Genomic DNA, 26,116 nt, shown 5'->3' on the forward strand with positions numbered 1-26,116 from the left:
TTACAAATGCCTCCCTCCGCCTATCTGACACAGCATTTTATTGGAAATCAGTTAGTCTGATAATTTAGGAGTATAAATAAGAAATCCTGTTAACTTTGAGTAAGGCACAGAGATATGGTGCAATCTTAAGGAAATAGTCAACCACCTTACCATTTCTTCCTGATATTTGAATGTTGTAAGTTGTTACAAATGTTAGTATGGACTCCCAATTTGAGTTTTGCTTTTTTCATGATCCTCCCCCCATCTTTAGTTAGATATAGGATAGGGTTGTGCAGAGGTTCTTGCCTTGAGTAGAGACACATTATTAAAGCTCCCACTCTGCCTTTACCACTTATTTGTGGTTTGTTTTCTTCTGTCCATTTTTACTGATTCTCTAAAAGACAAAACAACTTTGTATTTGCTAAAGATAGTGCTCTTCTCAGTTCTCACTGCTTTGTCTTTTTGAAATTATTTCAGTTTTTTGAAAGAATCTTTCCTTTCTTTAACTCTACTGGTATTTTACAAACACATTTATTGGCTTTGATCATTTTCTTTTCTTTTGCTTCTTCTCTCTCTGATAATGGCCCTTAAAGGCTCAGCAAATGGAAATATGAGAACAGACCAAATCCTAAAAGCTGAAGTAAATGTCTGTAGATGCCGGGAAGAATGTCCTAACTGATAGCTATGATCTGCTCTTTTCCTTTCCTAATGAGAGAACCTCCAGTCTCTGGGGACAACTCTCACCACTGAGGAATGCTTTCTAGTATGTGCGGCACTAGCCTGTTGTCCAAGTTCTAATAGTTTCTTCAGCTGGTAAAGTGTAGACAGTGCTACTATTATAGCAGGAAAAATGTCCCCCATTCCTGCTTCAAAGGTATATGTACAAGAGATCTTGGGAGCATTCTAGACAGTCTCATAAAAGTATGCTTGTACGGGCAGAGTTTTTTTTTTTTATAAGACTCTCCTTTTGCATAGTAATGCAGAACTCTGCAAGCGACTGCATGCTGAAATCATACATGACCATCTTAATACAGTACCCAATTAGATATTACAGTTGTTCCATGACTTGTAATCCTCTCTATCAAAGCTAATAAAAGCTCTGTTGGGGGCCTTTGAGATGGCTCGGTGGGTAGAGTCACTTGCTGATGTGCTTGATGACCTGAGTTTGCTCCCCAGGAATCATGGAGGAGAGAGCCGTCTGCCAATTGTTTCCTCATCTCCACACAGATCTATGACACACATGTCTACACATGCATAATGTAATTTTAAATAAAGTTAAGACACTGATTGCTTTTAAATATTTAAGAAAGTGAAGTAGTAAAGGTAGTCTTTACTCTGTTACTCTGTGTGGTGTACGCTAAAACATGAGACCCACTGTGGTTAAAGCACTTTATTTCTTTGTAAAAACTTTATTGAAAAGAGTCAGTCGGCACTTCCCACTTTGTTGTCGTATAACTTACATGGGTTTAGTGTCTTTTCAGGGATTTGGTGACTCACACCCTAGCTTCGGCTCCCAGTGTTGTGAGATTCCCCCCATCCCATCAATGTGAAAGATTTTGCTGGCATCATCTTCCTGGGGACAGACACCCTTATCCTTTTTATCACACTTGACACAGGAACTGATCTAGAGCTCTAGTTTTGTTTTGTTTCTTGAACAGGGTTTCTCTGTGTAGCTCTGGCTGTCCTGGAACTCACTCTGTAGACCAGGCTGGCCTTGAACTCACAGAGATCCATCTGCCTCTGCCTCCCAAGGCTGGGCTTGAAGGCGTGCACCATCACGCCTTTAATCTATATGAGTAGACTAGAACTCTACTTATATAGATTTGAGTAGCTCTTTCAGCACTAGCAATTTCGGTTTCTTGCTGTCCTTTATCTTTCTCATTACTTACCTTTTCTAGTTATCCACTGAAAAAGACTACATGACTTTACAGCAGGAGACCAGGAGGAAACAAAGTCTAGAATCCCTTGCTGTCTCTGTATAAATTGAATGGTAAATGTTCAGTGACAAGTTGGCAAACTGTGAAAGTGGTAACGTGATCAGTCACTGGCAGGGTACACATTTTCGTTTGATAATGGTTTGTGTACTGACAAGCTAGGTTGGTGGAATTATGCAGACATCTTTGTAAATAATTTCAGTGTATTTGGACTTCTTCCTAATTGTAGTCAACAGCCATTAAAGGTTTTAATTCAGGTAAGATGAGATCATCATCATCATCATCTTCTTCTTCTTCCTTCTTTTAAATAGATGTGGGTATAGGGTATACGTGTGTGTGTGTGTGTGTGTGTTTGTGTTTGTGTGTGTGTGCTTGTTCTCATATGTATGTGACCTAAGGATCTCCCTTCTCTACCTCTCAAGTGTTGGGATTATTGGTGTGTGCCACACCTGCCTGGCAGGCTTTTCTGTGGGTTCTGGGGGGCAGGGATCTGAGCTGCACAATCCTCCCAGTTGCATGGCAGGTGCTTTCTCTGGGAGCCCAACCTCCAGATCTGCTTCTGAAGCGCTCTAGTTGTCGCGGACACAGTAGAGAAAGTTACAGCTATTGAGTAATAGCAGACCAGCAGGAGGGTGAGGGGAGGCAGACAGCCTGACGGACGTGGGTGGATCTGAAGGGAATTGGAGGGAGACTACCTGACTTAATGTTGAGTTGGCTTAGGTTAGGAGAAAGGAGTCATAAATGGCATTAGAAGTCTGGAATAAACGTGATGGCGGCATTTACTAAGATGGAAACATATTCGTAAGTGTGATAACTTGTTTAGAATATGTGGATAGTTGCCTAGTCAGATATTGAAGTCAGATATTGTGTAAAAATTGAACAGATATGTCTGTATCTCGAACTGCAGGAGAGTGGTGCTGGAGGTGTAGATATCTGATCGTCCACATGTAAATGGAGGCCCGGAGATAAATGAGGTTGTTTGTAGATGATGGCAAGACAAAGAAACTCAAAAGATTCCCAGGATTCAGAGAACACCAACTTTAAGAGACTGTGAAGGAGGAGACAGAAAAATCAGTGCGACAGATCCAAGTGATTTAGGGAATGTGTTTTCTCTCTCTCTCTCTCTCTCTCTCTCTCTCTCTCTCTCTCTCGTATGATGAGAAAATAAATATCCACAAAACCACAAAACTGAGAATTAAGAATTTAATACAGTCAGCTATTGGTGACTCTGAGCATAGCGTCAGTGGCATTTTAGAAACAAAGAAGCCTGCTGCACTGCCTTTGAAGGACATGGCAAAGCTGATGAGGAGGAGGTGGTCATGGACAGGCAGCATTTTCAGGGACTTTGTGAAGAAATCGAAGAAAGGGACGCAGCAGTTGCTGGACACGGGCAGCTGGGACTCCATTGGGAAGTGCCGCTTTGAGAAATAGCACTGTGGTTTTCAGTGGTGAGGGCGATGGTTTGGAGTGCCTGGGCTGGATTATTTTGAGGGCTAACCTTGTGTGGGAAGGTCCTCTTCCATTTTGGCAGGAAGGAGTGAAGGAAGACCTAAAAGTGGGGCAAGCAGAGTGGTCTATTTCCTGTGAGGACTTATTACTAGATGGCTTCCAGTGAGGAGAATAGTATTCTGCCGAGCTGTCTGGAGGAAAGTTGCATCTGACATTCATGCTTCTCCTCGCTCCCCCAAGTTAAGCGCATGCTTCACATTTCCCCTCCCAGCCTTGAGTCCGGTTTCTCTACAGAGCTCTCATTCCCTTTGGCTCCTCTGAGATATGCTCCAGGGTGACCTTCGAGGTGTTTTTGTTGCTGTTTGTTTTATTTTATTATTATTTTTATACTATTGCATTTCCCAAGTAGAACATCTGCCTGTGGCCGGACAGAACTAAGCCTGCGTGGTCTTTTTTTTTTTTTTTTTTTTTAAATATATATATTTATTTATTTATTATGTATACAATATTCTGTCTGTGTGTATGCCTGCAGGCCAGAAGAGGGCACCAGACCTCATTACAGATGGTTGTGAGCCACCATGTGGTTGCCGGAAATTGAACTCAGGACCTTTGGAAGAGCAGGCAATGCTCTTAACAGACAATGCTCTTAACCTCTCTGAGCCATCTCTCCAGCCCCCTTGCGTGGTCTTTGAAGAAGGATTTGTTTGTACCTCGTAGCCTACCTGGTTTTGTGTGACCCAGCCATAGTCAAGTAGTTGTGTGTTTTCTTAACATTCTCGTAGATTTTAAGTGATGATAAAGTAATGTGGGTTTTGTATTATGATGAATTAATGCAAACTTGCATTTTTGTTCTTTAAAGAGATTGAAAGATTGAATTTTTACCAGAGATACACATGTAAAAAAGTACATAACTTGGAAAAGTATAGATTGTTTCAGAATTGTGTAATTCTCTAAGCAATGATTTATTATGATGACTGCTTTTTTATGTCTGCCCTTCTTCTAATAAGTGTGATTTCTTTTCAAGCTTGTTCAGTGGGCGGCACACCTCATCCCAGGAAGTGGTTCTTTGCAGTGCAAGCCATATGCGGGTTTTATCAGGTAATGGCTGTTAGAGCAGGCCTTTCCTTCTAGGAAGAGTTCCATGAATCTACTTTGTTGAATGTCACTTTTTGATTTGTTGATTTTGTGATAGTTATTTGTATAGCTTGCGCTGTACAATATTGTATAATATAATATTGTAATGCTATTTCTAAAGCCTGTGCTATAAATGACTCCATGCCTCCTCTACTTACCACCATCTTCTGTTAGTTTTGTAGTTCTGACTGGCAAGAGATACATTTCGATGTGGACAAAGATAAAATAGAAGATGTTCTTCAGGCAAACCTAGAAGAATGTCAGAGTGCCGTCGAGAGCTTGGAAGAGGATGACAGCAACAGCCGGGAATCCCTGTCCTTGGCCGAGTATGCGTCAGTGCTTGTGTGTTGCCTTCAGATAGTCCACACTGGCCAGGCGTCTTGAGACAGAAGAGAAAAGATGGAATGTCTTAGCAATCATAGTAGGGGAATTTTAACCAACTGCAATATTTAATACTTCATTTTTGGAAGGCACTAGGCAGTTTAGCCCTGTCATCTACTCAGTATCTGAAAACGTCATTTTCACCTGCGCAACCGTTAGGGTGCTGTGTGCTCTGGCATGGTCTTTTCTTGAAGCTCAATCCTGCCTGCTCCTGTGGTAGCTGGACTAGAGGAATTAATTAGTGCTAGCAGCTAGCACTCAGACCCAAGCACATTGTTCTTTTGTTCTCTGTGGCTGAAATGTAGGAACACCCCCCCCCAATTTATATGCCTCTTCGACATTTCTGTTACTGTTTGTGGTCCACAGAATTTCTGAGGAGTGTCCATGGGACTGACTTCACATGTAAGCTTCTTGACTCTTGTTAGAATGTGAAAGCAGTCCAGGTGCTAAGTTATGACAATCACTTCCTGAGATATTCCGTTTTTGACTCATTGTTAAGCCCTTTCAGTTCAGCCTTTGTAGTGTGACAGGAAATGCTTTGGCTTTATTTTAGTATTCATAGCATACCTATCACTTGCATAGGCTCCTTCCTTCCTTCTTCCTGACTTCTGGTTTATCATTCACTGTTAGTGAAGGCAGCGCAGAAGAGGGAAGAACTGTGGAATTAGCAGGAGTTTGGAAAGTACTCTGGGTATATGAGGCAAAGGCGGGGACTTAGCTCATCTGGTTCTCTGTTTACTCATTCATCAAATGTGGCAGGTCTTTTAGGTGACTTTCTAAGATGGCACCATTGATCCTTAAAAAGATCTTATCAATTCATATTTTATCAATGAAGAAACTATCCGGTAGTTTTGCATGTGGCCTTATTTCCACAAGAGGGAGCCTGAAAACTATAGTTTAGCACAGGATGCTTTAAGGTTTTTGTTTTAGACAATTATCACCTCTTGAAAAAGGATTTAAATACTCTGATCTGGTATAATAAGTTATTCTGAGAACAAAATTTCACCATATGCATAAAATTTATATGCTTTTAGGAAATGTGACCAAAATTCCCTATTTTTTGTGAAGGCTTAGAAGTAACTTTGAAAAAAGCAGTGTCCTTTATTAAAACCTAATGCTGGCTTACTTTGGAGATTAGAAAAGTGCTTGGTCTATTATTTATATTGAGTATATAAAATATAAATTAGGGCTTTGTTCCCCTTATTGTTATCATCGGTTCTGTTTGGTTTTTGGCACAGTTGTGGGTAAGAACTGTGCTTGCAGGCTGAAGTCTAGCTTTAACACATAGTTAACATGATTTTAGGACACTTGTTTAAAGGAAAAATACTAATCTTAATGGCACATGGGTTTGTCAACAGACTAAAAGAAGGCAATGTGGCTGCTGTATGTGGCCATGTGGCACACAGATCATTCTTGTCTTTTTGATTATATGGTTTGTGTGTGTGTTTATACATATGTGTGTGTGTGTGTGTGTGTGTGTGTGTGTGTGTATGCACATCTGTGTAGGGTATTTTTCTCTAAAGCAATTCTTTTATTGTAGCCTATATGAAGAATCAGCAGAAAGTTTACATCAGTTATCAGACAAGCTTCCAGCTCCTGGTAATGCAATAACTGTTTTTGATCATTTGTGTTTTCTACTTTATATGAATGAGTGAAATTCAGTGTATTCTGTGGAACATTAATCCTGTAAATTCTGGGAAAAAAATAGCTTCTTTAACCTAGGTAGTTTGGATAACATTTTTTTATGGTGCAGTTAGCATACACATCACCAAATGGAATGTTGTGCAGTAGAACAAGGCTTCTTGATAAGTATTTTTTATAGGAACCATTTTTTGTTTCTAAAATGGGAAGCATATTTTATTTAATACTACATGATAATTATTCTTAAAACTTTTTTGTCCTAATGTACTTTTCTTTGTATTACTCAGTCATTGGTAAAATTTGGCACAGTTTGTAATCACAAATACTTTTACAGTTTTTTTATGAATGTTTTTATTATTGAATATCATTTATTGACCATATGTTTGATGTCTGTAAATATGTGATATATCATCCTAGGGACTGACTATACAGTGGTATGTAAAGTAGGTATTTATAAAGGAGCTTACACATAGGAAAAGTCTTATATTCAAGGAGCTGGTATTGAAAGCCCATTTTTACTACAGAGTCCTGTATGGAAAACAACCAAGGGCTTTGTTGAGATCACTCAATGGTTAATGGCACAGGCTGCTCTTGTAGAGGACCTGGGTTCAGTTCCCAGCACCCTCGTGGAAAATTACAGCCATCTATAACTCTGGTTCCAGGAAATCCAACGCCCCCTTCTATAAGTGCCAGTCATCCACTCAGCATTCATGCAGACAAACATACACATACTTTAGAGAGAAAACAACAGAATGTTTTCCCAAATAAACATTTTTATAAGTTTTTCATCCAAGGATTGAACCCAGAGCCTTGTACATGCTAAGCTACTCCCCAACCCATTAGATTTCTTTTAGTAAAATACGTACTAAAATATTATATAGTTGCTGTTTTTGTCAAATGCCTTTGCAAATTTTCATTTGTTTTCACTTTCATTTTAATTTTTCTGATCCTTCAATAAATGCATAACTTTGTGTAATTTAAACTGGTATGAAGTAAACCTTTCTCAGAATCTAATGATGCTAGTATAATTGGTTATACGTAATGTTTTATTGTCCTCTAAAAGAAATGATTTATTCGAGCATTGCAATTTTATACTCATTCATTCCCTTTTGGATAACAAAATTAAATGTAGGAAAATATAATGAAATTGCACAGGTTTTTTCCCCTGTTGAGTACAATAGCATTGATGATCTCCAGAGCAATGCATATAATTAACTACTGCTGGAGGATCGGCAAGCAATCACGATATCGTTCATTGCTTTCTACCATGTGCTAGCTATTTCCAGATAATATGGCGTGAACTCAAATGATGAGTACTTACAAATTTGGAGCTCCTGAAGATGTGTATTGTTTTGAAATACTCCTTTAGCTTCTGAATATGCTTAAAATTCAGTTGTTCAGAGCACCGTCTAAGCCACTTTAGATCTAACATCTTTGAAAAATTCTGGTTTTCTTTTCTCTAGGCAGAGCAATGATAGACATAATACTATTGCCTTCTGACAAAGAGCCTCCTAAATTAAAAGAGTGGCTGCCTGCTGTAGGGGCACTGAAGCATCTGAAGGAATGGCATGCAGCAAAGGTTACCATAGCAGGAGATCACTGTGACATGTAAGCACCTGTGGTCATATGTCATTGTTCTGCTCAGATCTGCTGCCAGGTTTTCAATAGACTGAGTGTTTGAAAACTACTTTAATGTGATGAGGTAATGTTTTCTGTGGCACAGTGATTAGAGAATTGCACCTTTTCTGAAACCTAGATTTTCCTCCTTTCATATTTCCTAATGTTTACATGTTTGATAAATCCTATCAGTGCTGATGTATAGTCAGTACTGAGCATTGGTTCGCCAAATTCACTGTGTACTTTCAAGCAGGCTTTTGATACCCAGTGAGCACCAGGGTGACCATTAGGCTGGATTTGTCCTGTTCTGTCTGCTTTCTGTGGTATATGCCAAGGTAGAAATAAATACACACAGTTGTATTTATGACACATTAGTAGAGGTCAATTATGCATTCTGGTTTTGATTCCAAAGTTAGTACTCAAACTGAATTTATGAACCTCATGATTTTTTTTTTAAAATTTCACAAATAAAGCACTTAGTAGAATTCTGACTAAGCCAGGCAGAGCAGTCGATTGCTGCTGAGTTTAGAAAGTGAGAACGCACTAGCTTCCCGCGTGGAAGTACAGGCAGAGTAGGATGCTAACAGTCAGCATCGCCCATGATCAAGTGATGCCCTGGAGTTCATAAAGCCCATGGAGGAACATTCGGCAGTTCTGTATTTGAATCCGAGGGAATGACATCGAGTCTGTGTGTACATCTGACACAGTTAAGCTGGCAGTAGCAGGAAGGTTTCTGTTTACATAGTAAGGAAGATGGCTCTGAATTTGTGGGACTACGGCAGCCCTTCCTCAGAGACTGACTTATTGGGTAATTAGTATTAATATAAAATTGCATTAACCCCTCTTAGGCTGTAGCGAAAATGTAACCATTAAAAATAAGAAAAATGGAATTACCATCGTTTAATTGTCAAATTGGTTTTTTGTTTGTTTTTTTAACAGTAATTGTCAGAAAATTGCAGACTACCTTTCAGCTAAGATTGTACCTTTTGAGGAGTTCAGAAATGCCATTGACTCAAGGGAACTGTGGAGGGGAGAGATTCATATACGGGAAAGAAAGGTAAACAGGCTTCTGGCTTTCACCGCCTACAGCAAAGTAGGCCTTTCGACTTGGTTTCCAGTACAGCTGACATCAACACCAGTGTCCCTCGGGAAGGTGTTCTACATTGACACCAAGTGGGGTTTTCTACAACGATCACAACAGCGCATCTGCTCCTGACGGTGGCCCATAAGCTGCATATTATCTGTGACTTGTTCTACTCTTAACTGAATCTTTAATTTTATTTGATTTTAATTATAGTATCAGCTGTCACTGTGATTATGTTTTAGGTATTACTGTTCTATAGTGTGGCTTTTTGAAAACAGTATTGGACACTAGCCAAGTTCATATTGTTAAACCAAGTCCTTTAATTTTTTTGCCAATGTTATCCACCAGAAAAAGTATTGGGAGCAGTCACCTATAGTAGTATTCTTAGGTGATCTCTGCCATGTACAAACCACTTATTGTAAAAGTTTTACTAGACTCTGGATATGTCAACTCTGTGATGGAAATTGTCACTTAGATTTTTTTAGTTCTAAATTTCTGAGATGAGTATTGGTGGTTTTTCTAAGTTATTTCTTTTTTTTTTTAAAGATTTATTTATTTATTATGCATACAGTATTCTTAGTACTCTGTCTATGTGTATGCCTGCAGGCCAGAAGAGGGCACCAGTTCTCATTACAGATGGCTGTGAGCCACCATGTGGTTGCTGGGAATTGAACTCAGGACCTTTGGAAGAGCAGGCAGTGCTCTTAACCTCTGAGCCATCTCTCCAGCTCCCAGTTATTTCTACTTTGTTTATACTAATGTGTTCATATTATATATGTCAGTTTTTTAGATAGGAAAGTTAAGACAGTTTCTTAATTCTGGAATAGTGTGCCATCATGAGTGGGCTCTTGCATTCCCATTGGTCTTTTGTTTTATTTTTTTGTACTTTTTCTCCCCATTTATCTTTTGTATTGACTTAAAGAAACATCCTATAAAACAATAGGAATAATGTGCCTAGTCTGTCTAGATTAACATAGTGACCCTCCTAGTTTTAGGAAAATTCAGTTTTTAAGGAAATCATCTCTGCAAATGGTGTTATTAGGAATAAATAAATAAATAAATAAATAAATAAACCAATATTCAGCCAAAGTGGAAGAGTTGGCCATATGAGCAGGAGCATTGCTTTTGGCTTGCATGTAGGCCGACCATTGACTCTGTTATTCCTTTAGTATGAAATTAAGCACTCATTAATTTATAAAACCTGGTGTCGCTCCATTGCTCTCCGCCAGCGGTCGTTCTCAGGGACTCTTGAGTGTTAATACCTGCATTCAAATCCTGACTTGGTTTCAACTTTGAATGACACCTTGGTACCATAGTTGTGTTTTTCTCAAAGACAGGGTGATAGTAATAATTCATAGAGTTTATTTGAGTTATATTATTTAGGGTGCAAGACAATGACACAGGAAGTCCGTGTTGTCCCATCCTTACTGTCACGACTTCTATGGTAACAGCATTTCTCATCACCCATATGCAATGGAGGTAAATGCTGTGAGGCACTGTACTACGTATACAGACAACTTCTGTCTGGATGTAATTTACAGACTAGTATTCAGCCAGGCATTGAATGTGTACCAAGGACGGTGCTTGGTCCTGTGGGCTGCATGAAACAGTTAGCATACTGTTGCTGACTAACCAAGGATCACTGCAAGTTTTTTTTTATGAAAAGTTGATATCAATTAAGAGAGTGATATGTACCAATAGGAAGAACTATTCTTGAAGCCTATGTATCAAAAAAAAAAAGTTCCTATTCGTATAGTTTATATTTAGAGTAAGGTCAGTTTCTTCTCAATACTTTCATTCTAATATAATATATCAGTCTTTACAGATAACACCTGTAACTGAGTTCTCTTGCTTTCTTTTCAGTTTGGATTTGAAATTAGTTTTCCCGAATTTTGTTTAAAGGGAGTTACACCTACGAGTATTAGTATGCATAATTTAAATACCTGCTTTCTTGCCAAAAAGATAGTGCCATCAAAGGATAAGAATGTTCTGCCTAAGGTATGTGTATATACATTTAATTTTACCTGCTATCATCCTTTTGTGCAGTTCTGTTTTATAAAATACATTTGAATCTTATGATTATTTGAATAATATGCATGATGTGTTCACTGGTATAGCTCATCTAACTCTTATAATTGAGTGCTTTGTGTGATGAGTACTGCATTCTTCTTTCTTTAAATGGGGTATAGGCTTGAATTTGACTGGAATTGGAGTTTATTCTCTGACCCCTTTAAGATCAACGAAAAGCGAGATGGCTAAATGCTGAAAGTTAGATGAAGGTTGAAGTTAGATAGGCCTGTTTGGAACTGGACTCTGTCACCTGCTGGAGATTAGATACGCCCTTGGCTAGACTGACAGCTCATTTGTGAAATGAGAGCGATGCCACCTTGCAAAGTTACTATGGAAATGAAATAAGGTAATATCGAGATTAGCATCTGATGCTGACCTGGTAAAGGCTTGATGTGTGGTATTAGACATGCCCGTTCTCTTCTCATATCTTTATAGATTTATTCTTTAAATGCAAGCAGTTATAAGACGTAATAATTAGAAGAATGCAGCTAGTTTTTTTTCAATATTGTAAAACAAACAGACGAGGAGGTCCTTTACGAGCACTTATGACATCTATTTGAAAATACCCAACTTAAGTGTGTAAAATACATAGATCTTGAAGTGATAGGATGTCAGATGATGCTTAATATTTCCTGATGAAAGGGCAATAGAGAAAAGGATGTCCTTTCTGCTGTGAATTCATTTCCCAATATTGTCTACAGTTACTTACTGTAAGCAACCTACCATGTCTGTATTTCACAGAGTTTTCATTTCTTTTCTAAACCTTATACTTAGAAGACTTAGTGACTTCACAGTCTCTTCTTTGGCAGTGTAATGGTTAAATGTAGTAATCTATCTTTAATCATTCTTTTTCTTTGCGTCTATTGAGAATAATGTTCAGGTCCAGCCTTTTCAATGAATTAAAGTAAAATTAATTAGGATAAATATTCCTACCCTGTATTAGTTACTTTTGTATTGTTGTGATAAAACACCATGACCAAGGCAACTTATTGAAGAAACAGTTTATTTGGGCTTATGGTTCCAGAGGGCTAGGAAGCAAAGGCATGGCAGTGGTAGCAGGAAGCCAAGGGCTCTCTCATCTTCAACCATAAGCACGAAGCAAAGAGAGCAAAGAAAAATCCCTTCTCTAGTGACATAACTCATCCAGCAAGCTACACCTCTTTAGCCTCCACAAACAGAGCCAGCCACTGGGGAACCAAGTCTTCAAATGCCTAGACTTTAGGGGACATCTTATTTAAATCATTACATGCATGCCTAGGGGGTGGGGAGAAAGAGATGGGGTGGGAAAACTAAAATTGTTTTTTCTTTGGCTGTGTTTTCTTTGTGCTTCCTGTGAGGCTTTTAAATTAAAAATCGCTAATTTATTTGCTTTCATTTCATTTACTGGGTTTAACATATTATACTATTTGAATTTCTTTTCCAGGTTTTCCATTATTATGGTCCTGCGTTAGAGTTTGTGCAGATGATAAAATTATCAGACCTTCCCTCCTGTTACATGTCTGACATCGAATTCGAGTTGTATCCTTTTGCTGCCATGTTCATTTTATTTTACTTTCTCTGGGTCCGGTAGGGTGGAGTAGAATTGGTACCAGCAGGTAAACTGGGAGCTTTTGCATTTGTTTGCCTTCCGTTGTATTCATGGGTTAATGCTCATGCCCAGGTGGAAACTCCTCCCCCTACCCTTGGGGTTCCTGGGAAAGGGAGTTCCTGCTCTCTCCACATTCTCCTCTCCTGCCTTTCCCCTTAGGCAATCAGCTTTTCTTTCCTTGTGGATCGCTTGCTGTGGGCAGGATTATGGAAGTCACACGGAGGTGACCGGACCTGGCTTCTCTGGTGGAGTTATGCTGCACAGTACGGCTTTAGTTGAATCTGCCTTTCCCATCACTTTCTTGATATACCCACATGTATATTTTATTGGTCTTCTGTCTTGAATTCTTTTATTTTGTTCTAAATGTCTTTTATAAATAACTTTACTTTTTCTGGAGTCTCTCAGTGACTTGTGTTATTTTCTTGATGCAGCACAGAGCAGAAAGAAGGATCATAGTGTGTAGCCATGACTTTTGGCTTCTCCTGCTTCAGTGAGAGCCACACTTTTCTCCCAATTCCAAAGTTGGGTTTCTAAAAGATCTCACTTGCAAGAATCTACTTGTCCTAAAAAAAAAAAAAAAAAGAAAAGAAAAAGAAAAATCAAAAAAGCACACAGTAAGCCATTTCTATGATCTGCATTTAGATGTAGGATCATGCCCTAAGATAGTTCAATATGTTTTTCCTGGTCATGTTTTTTTAAAAAAAGTAATTTATCCCCTCATCCCTTCCCCATGCCTCAAGTACTATGTTAATGCTTCTAGAATAGGCACAAGGCTTCCCCCCAGTTTGGATCTTTGTTGCTTATGAGCGTCAGAGGGGAATGTTAGGACTTTTTGGAAAATCCAGAGTAATTTCTACACCCATCAGACTTGCTCAGATGACTCTCTTGGGATCCATATGATTAATGTATGAACACCAGTTGGCTGATAACATCTTTCTGTACATGAGTAAATGGAAATGCCACCATATGTATCTGGAATATTCAAAATGTGTTTTGGGAGTGGAGCACTTGTGTGTAGGTCAGAGGACAGTAAGTAGGGGTCGCCTCTCTCCTTCCACCATGTGGGTTGGGGAAGGCATGGGCTCCTGTACCCCTAGAGCCACGCCTGACCAGCCCAGGACAGACATTTTCTATTACATAATTGCTGGTTTGAAGCACAGCACCAACCTAGCATTCTTGAATTTTTTTTAATGCATGATTTTTTACTTATTTCTTGTTTTTATAGTTTAGAGTAATGATAATCAGGACTAATAATCAAGAAAATAATGTGCAAGGGAAAGACTAATTGGTAATTTTTATATTTAAGCTTAATGAATGGTTTTCAGTGAATTATGGGAGAGTGAAATAATCAAACTTGTTTTTCCAAGTCGAGTTATTTCCCGGTTACTGTTCTCTGATTCTTTAACTCCCTAGTACAGAGAGGTGACCCGAAACTGCACGAGGCAGAATTCCATGCTGCTGTTGGAGCAGCTCTCTTCTCTGTGTGGCAAGGTATACAAGATTTTTTTTGAATTTGTTTTTTAATCCTTAAGGACATGATAAAAAAGTAACTATAACTCTTGCTCAAATTTGGTTTCTTTAGCATAACATGCCTTTGGCAGTAATTTATGTTAAAATATTGCTCAAGTGTTTTGTAGACAAAGTGACATTTGATTTTATAGGAGATTTTCAGAAATAAACCTTATGAGCAATGATTTTAAGAGTTATTTCAAATTTTAGAATGCATCATTAATTTCGTCTTTGGTGATATCTCATTCCAGCTCTGGGACGCTATTTGTACGCCTGTGTTGTCCTTTCATAGCAGAGGTTGAGATGAAATGACTTAAAACATCATTGGATGGTTATATTGTTAAAAATTACCTCTATATTCCAGTTCTTCCTAAGAGATTTGTATCTCTTTTAATAGTTACATGCGAATATCATATGATATATTTGATGTCTTTTGGACATGTTTTTAAAGCTGTAAAAATACAGAATCCTAAGTAGAACACTGTATCTAAAGTCCTGTATCATTTTAAAGAAGAAAACACAAAAGTTTTTATTTCCTTGTAGAGATTTTGTCAACTGTTGCATTTCTATAGGAATGATTTTGAAAGGATAAAATACTGACTGCTTTATGGAGCATTTCTTGCTCCTTCAGGACCAGCCTGTTAGCAGATGCTCCTGAGAGGAAATAGTGATTAATGCAATTTAGCCATTTCCCCATGCTGTTATAGTTAGACCGTGCTTGGAATTCCCTTAGAAAACTGACACATACTGTAAAGTAATGAGATTTTGGTTGTAAGATGCCTTCCTATATGATCCCCAAGGATTTGGGAGATTTCAGTCCCATTTCCCTGTACATTTAATAGTGTTTAGATTATATGACAGAGTGTTTTTGATGTCCTAGCCTTTGATAATGTCAAGCCAGACTTACACATGTGACTGTGATTTGTTTAGATCAGATATAAAATAATCCCGAGTCTATCTAGTTATCGAAGGTCATGCTTAAGCCAGAAGGGAATGAAGTTATCTAGTATCTCACGTGCAGCCATTTTGTTTTAAGCTTGGTTTTGGGACCATGACTGTAAATCGTCAGCGTGTGGTGCACAGGTGAGGCGTGTGTGAGGCCTTCCTCTGCATGCAGCTGTGGGGTGGCGCTGTCCTAGTTAGGGTACTGCCGCTGTCATCAAACACCGTGACCAAAATCAAGTTGGGGAGGGAAGGGGTTTATCTGGGTCACACTTTGATCCACCACTAAAAGAAGTCAGGACGGGAACGCGGACAGGGCAGGAAGCTGGAGGCAGGAACTGTTGCAGAGGCCATGGAGGGGAGCTGCTTATGGGCTTGCTTCCCCATGGCCGCCTGCTTCAGCCTGCTTTCATATAGAACCCAGGATTACCAGCCCAGGGATGGCACCACTGACCATGTGCCGGACCCTTCTCCAGTGGTCGCTAAGAAAGTATCTTATAGCCAGATCTCATGGAGGCATTTTTTCAATTAAGACTCCCTCCTCTCTGATAAATCCAATTTGTGTCGAGTTGACATAAAACTAGCTAGCACAGGTGTTCTGTGACTTACACAATAAAGCTCTGAATTTGAAGCTATTTATTGGGTTATAAATTTTCTTTACATTTTCTTGAAAAAGTAATGAAGAGCTGCTTCTTCCTTGAAGTTGAGTGCTGTATATGTAACGCTTTTTAAAAAAAAATTAATTTTACTAAAACGCTTTTCTTTAGTGTATAAGAGATGGATTTTATTGTGACATTTTCATAATATGCTTTGTTGTTATTGGACTCTTGTTTGTTTTATTGTTGTTGTTTATCAAAAAAACCTTTGTCCTACAGTGTGTCAGATGCTTGTTCAGATATTAAAGACAGCAGGTAGACAAGACCCTTCTTCGGTGCCTAAGATGTAGTAATCTGTGTGAACATCAGGAAAGATCTTGGTTTAGTCTCTCATCCGTCTGTCTCTCTCCTTGATTAGCAGACCTTGCAGGGAAGCCTTTCTTCATAGAGTATACAAGGCTATTAGGAAATCTAAGAAATTGGTTAGGAAATCTGTTTTTAAGGGAGTTTACAAAGTTTGAAGTCTGATTTCAGTAGTGATTGCTCGTTAAAGAGGACCTGGTGCAAAGAGCAGATCAAGATTTGAAAGTGAGGTTTGAAATGTGCTTCTAGCCTTTGTGAGTCACAGAGTAACCCAACTCAAGTCTCAGGAAGTTGTCTGAGGGTTAGCATGTGGGTGAGAATAAATGGTCAGATCCAAGTCTGTTAGGATCCAGTGTAAACAACTGACATGTTTATTATAGAAAATGAAAACTTGGGAGATTAAGGGATATATGTTTTCATCTTTGTTTTAAATATTTGTTGCAAATGTTTAATCACAATTAGGCTGTCTCAAAAATGGGGCCACGGCAGTAGGTCATGACTTAGTACATATGTTATGTCTAGAAGCCTCGATAGACAGCTAGCTGTGAGTGAGAACTTCCCTGGCATGTTCACCTTTCCCACCTTCCAGCCGTGGTGACTCTTCTCCCGTAGTCTACATTTTGCACAATGATGTCTTATTTATGAAAGAACTAAGTTCTAATATTCAGAGAATTAGATTTGTCTTTTATATTTATGATTATTTTCTGTTGCTAAATAGCTATACTTCTAATTGCTAATATTTGCATAATAGATACTTTTAGAAAAACTTTCTCTATAATAATGAAAACATTTTTCCTTAATTTTTTTTATCTGTAATTAAGAATGCATAAGTAAAAATAATAAATAGCAACAGAACTAACATTGTAAGATGCTAATTCCTTGTGACGTATTCATGCAGCTAATCCATTTACATTGGGCAATTAAAAACAGATTTTCATTAGGTTTAAGATATTTGACTAATGCGTTGCCTAAATTTCTCTGGAGTTTTTTAAAATTAATGTCCTTTATTGGAATGTGCTGGCTGATGTAACTACATTTCTAAAATTGGCGATATAACTTCCAAGTTGTAATTTGTTTTATTTAGTCCTTAATCAAACTGAGAATTTAGATAAATACATTATAGTGATTCTTTTGAGCAAATATTTAATCAACATCTGGATGCTTAGCCTTGAGAATACAAATACGAAGTTGAATTTGCTTATAAATCAGCTGGAAGCTGCTGTGTGTTTTGGGAGAGGGTCTGATTTGTTACCACTGCATCTTACCTGCTAGCATTAAATCTTTTATTTCTGGGAATGAAAGCTTCTTTTTTGCCCTTGGATGTATTGTGATTTTTAAGCCACAAAAATAATCAATACAGTTAACGTTTCTAAAGTTATGGCACCATACATTTTTGGTACTAGGTCTCACAGTTAGTTCCTCGTGGTTTTGTAGATGAACAAAGACATCATACCAACAACCTAAATGTTCCGAAAATAGGAATAACAAAATGTCTTAGTTACATTTCCTGTTGCTATGGTAAATACCCTTGCAAACACACCTTGAGGAAGGGTTCAGCTCACAATTCAAGGATACAGTCTATCATGATGGGAAGCTTGAGGTGCCAGGCCATATTACATCTAGAGTAAGGCACGAGAGAAGAATGATTGTGTGTGCCCAGAATGCTTGCCCACTACATGCAGTCCTGGACCCAAGTGATGCCACCCACTTTTAGGGAAGGTCTTTCTACTTCTTTAACCTAATTAAGATAATCCCTCACAGGCCTGCTGCTAGCCTAATCCAAATAGCTTCTTACAGGTGTGCCCAGAGAGAGGCTTGCTTCTTATGCGGCTCTAAATCTTGTCTAGTTGTCAGTCAACCCTGACCATCAGAGTTTTCAGAACTGATGACCTTAGTAGAAAAGAGAAGATAATAATATAATTTTGGATCTGTCTTTCTATTTTGCTTTTTTGCTTCTCTCTTTTGTGGGGGAAGGGCCTGGGGGGGGTCTTAGATTTTGCAGCGACGTCCTTGAGAGCCATACTCAGTGAGTGTTAAATGTGTGAAATGTGACATTCGTCAACGGCGGATTTCAGTCTGCGGTCAGTCAGTGGGTACTGTGTTCTTCCCTCAGGTCGGTGCTCTTTTCGTGCTGCCGTGTACGGTTAGTAACGGACTCATCCCACCTCCCAACCAACTGGCTTCAAGAAAGTGGAAGGAATACATGGCTAAGAGGCCCAAGACAATCAGTGGTAAGTACTAAGTCTTTCAGTTGTTTTATTGGTACATAATATCTTTATTGGAAGTTACTGTTTAGTACCTCTAACCATGTCCATTAAGAAAGGCAGTACTCCAAAGGCAGAACTCGCGTTAATTAGGTAGCTACTTATATTGAATATTGAATGCTTAGACACAAAATAGGTGAAAATAAAATGGTTCATTTATTATATGAGCCTGTATGTACAATTTTCCGAAGACACTAGAACTTAATTATTTAACAGGTTGCTTAGACCACACAGCATCCTAGGTGTTTTAGCAATATGACTTTTTAAAGAAAAGATTTATTTATTATGTATATAGTGTTCTGTCTGCACACATGCCTGCATGCCAGAAGAGGGCATCAGATCTCATTATAGTCAGTTGTAAGCTGCCAGGTAGTTGCTGGGCATTGAACTCTTGACCTCTGGGAGAATAGCCAGTGCTATATATCTGAGCCGTCTCTTCAGCCCAAGCAATATGGCTTTAATAATAACTCTGTACATTGGTTATGTACATGTCTCATGTTACAGATAAAAGTGTCGGGGCTTAGAAAACTTAGAGAGCAGGTAACTGACAGAGCCTTGGTGTGAGTTCTGTCTCCGCCTGTCACTTGTTCTGGGGCTTGCCCCCTAGCACTTTAACCTCTAGTAATCTAGGGTGTTCAATGTAGAGGGCACAGAGGTCCTTGTGCCCACAGATAAGCACTAGGAAAACCAGGAATATTACCGGGTTGTCTCTTTATAGAAAGAGATGTACATCTGTTTCCCACCCAGAGGGCTGGGAGCAGGGGTGGTTAACAGCCTGGTGACCTTTGTTCTGTCTGTATGACTGAGACCACACTGGATCTTCCCCCAGACCCCTAAGAGGTCACATATACTCCATCTACAGACCCATCTTTATGAAAACGGTCACATACGCTTTACAAAGAGTGTCAGTGTAATCATTTTTTAAGCTTTATTGTGTACATGGGACTGAGTTAATTATCACCAGAAAACTATTTTTCCAAATTGTGCTATACATAAATATACCTAAAAAAAACGGCCAAGTGTCAAACCGTAGAAGCTTGAACCAATTCCAGCTACTGAGTCGTGCAAAACCGGACTTCCTTCTTGTCTTCATGGCTCGTTAGTCTGCTGGCCGTGGTGTTTCTGGAGACCTCCACGGTTCACGTTATTATTGGAGCCTGTTGCACAGTGCTCGGGCATGAGTAAGTGCGGGTTTAACTGTTTCAACTGCTCATGGGGAAGGGGTACAGCTGTGACTACAAAATCCGATTTACAGAGCAGTGGTATAGTCAGGTTTCCCTCATGCTGCATACTGTGTTTCTCAGCACTTTGTGTGTCTGTGACTAGTGATATATAGAGAGCATTTGCATTCCTTAAATAAACTGAGTCTGTCCTGGGCAGCTCCTCACTGCTTGTTTTTGCCTTGTAACTTTGTACAACTTTAAGAAGTCTCTAAGTTGAAGTTCCTAATTCTAAGGTAGGTTGATGGCCGAGAATTGACAAGGATTTGTTTGTTTGTTTTCCACGTGATTTTTATTGTAACTAAGAAAATACCTTGTAGTTTGATTTCATTTTTTAGAATCACTGCCTCTTGAGATTAGGGATGAACAGTGGAAACTTGTGAATAATCATATGACATAGATCACAGGACACTGTTTGCAGGTTGGTGATTACTGATTAGTCCAGGTCATTAGCACTGATTAAACTTGCTCCTTGCAGGAGTTTTTCTTTTAATCTAAGAAACAGAGCAAAATTTAAGAGGATAGCTGATTAACGTCTTTCCTAGCTATGACCCTTCCTGAAGGGGACATTTGTTACTTATGATATTGACAAAGCAGAGAAGCCAAGTTTTGTGTGGAGAGAGGGAGGCAAATTTGATTATTTCAGTAACTTCTGGATCTGGGAACTTCCTTCCCTCCACTTACATCACTAACAGTGGCTTCTCTCAACGGCCCTCGTTAACTCTTCAGGCCATTCCCAAACCATAACTGTGTTTCTTCATCATTGTTCTCGAAGGCTCTAGATTAAAGCTTATCCTATTTCCCAAAACACCTTCCTGGTTGTATTTCTTTGTGACTTTGTCAGTCATTTTAATTAATTAATTCATCCATCCATCCATCCATCCAGTCAAACGTTCTTTGGTTTATTCACCTAGACATGGAGTGGGGTACAGTCCACCAGACACAGTGCAGTAATTTGGGGATTGCTGCTGAAGGAGACACACTTTGTATTCCACTCACTGTTTTCATGCTGTTGCGAGAAAAGAAGTGTTGAGAAGTAATTGTACGTCCTCATATAGCTTTGTGTTTAGTAAGAGTTGAGTGGGACAATCCTGGGGACACTGTGTGAAAAAAGCAAGCTGTGCATTGATTAGATATTATTTGTGCTAAAAAGAACCCCTCAATATGTGCGTTCATCATTCATACACATTTGTGTATACATTGTTCAAATTTTCAACAGACATTTTAATCTGTGGTTTATTAGGACTGTTTACATGCTTGACCCACATTAAACAAAGTCTTGAAGTTCACATTGTAGTTCTCAACCCCAAATTGTCCCCTAGTTAAGTGTCTTAATGTTTTCAGGCCTTTTCTCCTAAGCTGTTTTCTCAGTCAGGACCAGTTCTGCCATCACACTGACAATCGCCAGCAGACTCTTGAACATACTGGCCTTTGCAGCTGTGTGGGTTCTCCTTGCTGCTTCCCGCTGTTTAATATTGTAAACTGGTTTTTAATATTGTAAATCTGGTTGATACACACAGGTACTTAGAAATATTTGTTAGATTGTAAGTGGGTTATGTATTTCCAGATAGTAATAACTGCTGTCTCAACAATGACAAAATGAACCTGGACTCACCCATGAGCCATGAGCCAAAGTCCGTGTCTCAGTTGTTTTCAGTTCCTCAGATTTCTTTCCTTGTAAAGCACATGCATGTTTTTATTTAAACTACAGATGCAGTTGCTTTTATAGATGAAAAGTTCTTATTTAAGTCGCAGCAGATCCCTGTGGTGGGAACTAGGATTTCAAACTCAGTTTGAAATGCGCTTTAAAGTCTAGTGGCAGAAACGCTTCTAAAAGATAGTAAGCAAAGTGCTCGAAAACCATGCTATGGAGAAAACTGGGAAGGACTTTTACAAACTGAGGAAATTGTCAACCCTGTGTGTCTGGGAAGAAATTTCTTTGTATACAATTCACATGAAAGGGCAGCTGGGTAATGAAAAGTGCTCGGGTTTTCATGCAGGCATGTCATAAAACTGTTTAAAAAATCCAGTGATCATCATCTTGTCATAGAGATGAGATAAAAATTGTTATCTGTCAGTGTTAGAGACCTACTCTGTGTTATGTACATTGCATTTATTGTCTTTGATTTTTGGAATATTGGAAAGTGATTTTTTTTACGAGCACATCTATCTTTGTTGCAATGACAGAATTTGGATATCTAGAAATCATGATCTTGTCTAAAGGCCTCCACAGTCTCCTTTGCCGGAGATTCTGCTGAAAGGGATTTTTACAGCGTGGCCTTTTGTATTTCTCACTTGACATTTATGGAAGTCATTCATTCTTAGCTAGCAAAATAAAATAGTGTCTAATTATTTTAGAATTTGAGATGTTTGATAATTTCAACAATTATATATTTGTGTTACTTCATTTATGCAAAGCTGGAATTCTCTTGAAAAGGAAAAGACAGTAAGTACTTTGCATGAAAAAGTCTTTTTATTACTGAAAAGCCCAGTAGCCTTTTAAAGGTGGTAGACTAATAGAGACTGCTGACACGTCTTCACGTGGGGACACACGTGCCTTCCTCACATTTATGTCACATGACAAACATGCTTCAAAATAGTGGACTCAAAGGGATAAGGTCAAAATGACAGCACATAACTGACTTACAAATCTTTTCCATCATGAGAAACAGTAAATTTTAAATAAATTGTAGTGGAAGAGACAAGATATTCTTTCAGTCAGGAACCTTCTTTGGGATGGGTCATGATATGTGCTGCATAATGAAATAGTGGTAAATTGGAAGGTTGAATTAGTATCTGCTGTGTTCTTGAGTCTGTGGAATTAAGTTAGAAACCAGCAGCAAAAATCTGAGGACTCCCTGAAGCATTTGGAAGTAAGCATGCTCCTAAGGGTCTTAAGGATTAAGGAAATTAGAAAATAGGTTTTTTAACCTGTGTTTGTAATTATGTATCTATGTCTGTGCCAGTGTATATGCGTGTGGCAAGCTGCAGGCTTGGTAAGAGACCCTGTCTCAATATATAAAGTGGAGATCAATCAAGAAAGATGCCTGATGTCAACTTTTGGCCTTCACACACCTGTACACACGTGCGCCCCCCCAATAAATAAATAAGTAAAAATCTTATACAACCTGAGTTCATAGACATTTACTTTAAGTAAAAATTATCTTAAAATGGATAACATCCAAATTTAAGAATTTAAACTGTTTAATATTTGTACACACTTTGCCTAAAAACGCATTGGAAAAATAAATGTATCAAAATTCAAAGTCTGTATGTTTTGAAAAACATTTAAGAATATTAAAAAATAAACATGCACGAAGAGGAAATAACTCCAATCATGTCTGAGCCGGGACAGATCCTTGCAACTCAGAAAGATGGCCCAGTGAACAAGTGGCTAAGTCTCGAATAATATACCAGTGCTGAAGACGTGTGGATGGCGAAAGCCCATGAAAGGCTGCTCAGCATCATTAGTCTTTTGAGACATGCAAATGACAACAGAACGTGATGCTAGAGGACACTGATTAGAATGGCTGTTACTGAAACCCATGAGTATCCCGTGTTGAGGATGTAGCAAAATTCACACATTTTTGCTGGGGAGGGAGATGCTAAATAGAACATTTTGAGATTAAACTTATACTTAATCATACAGTTCAATCATTCCATTCCTAGCTATCTACCAAGGAGAAATGGGTATATATTTTCACATAAGATTTCTGAGCAAATGATATATAAAAAAATAGACATAGACATAAAGGCTACTCTCAGCCTTAGAGAAGCATCTGTTTTCAGTGATCAGGGCTTAATGGAGAACTCATGGCTGCCTAAGAGAACCAGTAATGGGTCAGGACTTAGCCCTTATTGATCCACTTACTGCCCTCGCCATGGCAGGGAAAGTCATGGAAAAAAAGAGAAAGAATGTAGAGATGAAAGAGAGAAAGAAAGAGAAAGCCTGTAGACCTAGTGTAACTCGTGTGGCCACAAACTCACGGCAGTTTGTGAGTGTGCGTGGCTTGCACAAGACAAGCCCTAACTATTCAGTCCTGTGTGGGGAGGCAGGATGATTGAACCCTACCCTTGCTGACGAACTTTGGCCACTGATGGACTCTGGGAGATGGGGAGCCACTGCCTTCAGCTGTATAAACTCATCGGGTTCCAGTGAATTGTTCTAATTTGTAGGCCATACAGGTGACTCTGGCTAAACCCAGAGGGACAAAAAAACAAAACAAAACAAAAAAACCATCAAATATGGAGAAGAGATTAGTAGGGAAGAGGTGGTGGATGGGAAGAGAGGAGACCCACAATGGTCAGATTACCAGCCCCTGCTGTTACCACGCTCAGAGGGCTTTTTGTTGTTTGCTTGTTTGTAAGGCTCACTGAGTCCCCTTAGAAGTAAATGTAGGGCTTTGTTCTTCTTTCTAGTCCCGTGATTCCTAGCACCAGCTACACCCGAGAACAGTTCAGTGTCCCTGGACAGGTGTGCTAATGGAAGCACCTGGGCTGATTCACATATGTCTCCCCCGAGTTACGTACGTCTCCCCATGTTGCATATGTCTCCCCATGTTACACACCCCCCATGTTACATACGTCTCCCTCATGTTGCATACATCTCCCCATGTTACATAAATATGTCTCCCCTTGTTACATACATCATCCCCATGTTGCATACATCTCCCTATATTACATACGTCTCCCCATGTTGCATATGTCTCCCCATGTTACACACACACCCCCATGTTACATACGTCTCCCTCATGTTGCATACATCTCCCCATGTTACATAAATACGTCTCCCCTTGTTACATACATCGCCCCATGTTGCATACATCTCCCCATATTACATACGTCTCCCCCATGTTGCATACATCTCCCCCCATGTTGCGCGCTTCAGCCCCAGCTGGAAAATCAGTTACTGAAGAGAATCTCTCAAGTGTTCCAGGACAGAGTGAGAATGGAGAAGTTGAGTTTCAGGACTTCAACCTTTTCCCGAAGAAAGATAACAGTTCCAGAGTAGTAAATAGGTCTCAAACTTGAGTCTCACAGGGATCGAGGATAAACATTTTGTAAGCTCTGCAATATTCTTTGCCTGTTTTGCAGGAGTTATCATGTTTCCTCTGCCTATATAACAATAAGGAAGTCATTGTTCATAATTGGGGGCCCTGGGATAGCCTCTGAATACATTTTCTATTCATTGTTGTTTCAAATCGTATGTTGTAAGTGTTGTAATGGAAAGGAAATATATTTAGCTTATGAACCTGATGTTACTTATTTGAAATGGCTGATAGAATTTGTAAATCCTTGTTTTGTAATCACCACAGTAGGAGACTGCATACAGTTGTAAATACAGCTATCAGGTAAGATTGTTTCTATAACTGAGCCACTGGTATTTTCTTGAACAGTCTTATTCACAGCTAAAGTGTTTGCTAACTTGTTCAAAGCTTAGTTGGGGGTGGGGTACAGTGAGGGATCAGTGTTGGCTGTGTGTGATTGGAAGTTGGAAGGTGCTTTAAGAATGTAAAGTTAGTACTTTTTTTTTTTCCTTTTGTGTGTGTATAAGTGATCTCAGGCATGTATTTGTGGCCCTCTACTTGGCCCTATGAACTATTTCAAATTTGATTTTATAACTAAGCAATATCATTGTTATAAAGAGTATAGCTTCCTAAGATGCCTACAATGAAGTCTAGGTTGTATGTTGATATTTACTTGGCATGATCATTTTTTTATTTGTTTTTTTTTTTTCAAGGCACGGTTTCTCTGTGTGGCCCTGGTCATCCTGGAATATACTTTGTAGATCAGGCTGGTCTTGAACTTGGCATGACTATTAAAAGAACTGTTTTATATTGTTTTTCCTTTCTTAAAGATAATATATAAATAATTGTCAATATGTCAGGATATCTTAGTTTGTCAGTATGTTCTACCCAGCTGTCTGAGATGTTTTTATTTTTGCTTATATTCATATGAAATATTGTTTTCCTTTATATTGGATTAATTTTATTTTTGAATTGTTGAACTTTGAACAAAATATGAGTGTTTGGAGGTTTTAAGACCCACTAAGAAACTTACTGACATAAGATGGTGGCCTCATTTTATTGCAATAGAAATCTGAAAATGGAGCTAAGTGGAGGAGCGCTTTCCTAGCACGTACTAGGCCTGGGTTTGAAGTCTAACACCAGAAGAATGGTAATTTTTTTTGTTAATGAATTTCTAATCATAGAATATACCTTCACTATGGTTTATGTTAATTTGTAAAATTTGATGCAATTGACCCTTGGTAGTTTCCCATTTTTTTGTGTGTCACATCGAAAATGCTTTTATGTCTTGGTGAAGGAGCGTGCAAGGCAAACATTG

At 38.8% G+C, this 26,116-nt stretch overlaps 1 protein-coding gene across 1 annotated transcript in view; it reads left to right on the top strand.

Moving 5' to 3' along the window:
• The window catches only part of Mtbp (MDM2 binding protein), a 66,789-nt gene that overhangs the window by 1,143 nt on the left and 39,530 nt on the right, over positions 1-26,116 (top strand). Inside the window, exons 3-11 of the mRNA XM_048457132.3 lie at positions 4,387-4,460; positions 4,671-4,822; positions 6,418-6,476; positions 7,982-8,126; positions 9,075-9,192; positions 11,083-11,217; positions 12,713-12,807; positions 14,296-14,368; positions 18,401-18,518. Coding sequence (XP_048313089.3) covers positions 4,387-4,460; positions 4,671-4,822; positions 6,418-6,476; positions 7,982-8,126; positions 9,075-9,192; positions 11,083-11,217; positions 12,713-12,807; positions 14,296-14,368; positions 18,401-18,518 — 969 coding nt within the window. The remainder of the gene's footprint in view (positions 1-4,386; positions 4,461-4,670; positions 4,823-6,417; positions 6,477-7,981; positions 8,127-9,074; positions 9,193-11,082; positions 11,218-12,712; positions 12,808-14,295; positions 14,369-18,400; positions 18,519-26,116) is intronic.

This window comes from Myodes glareolus, chromosome 19 (assembly GCF_982192425.1).
Source record: "Myodes glareolus chromosome 19, mMyoGla1.1, whole genome shotgun sequence".
Lineage (NCBI taxonomy): Eukaryota > Metazoa > Chordata > Mammalia > Rodentia > Cricetidae > Myodes > Myodes glareolus.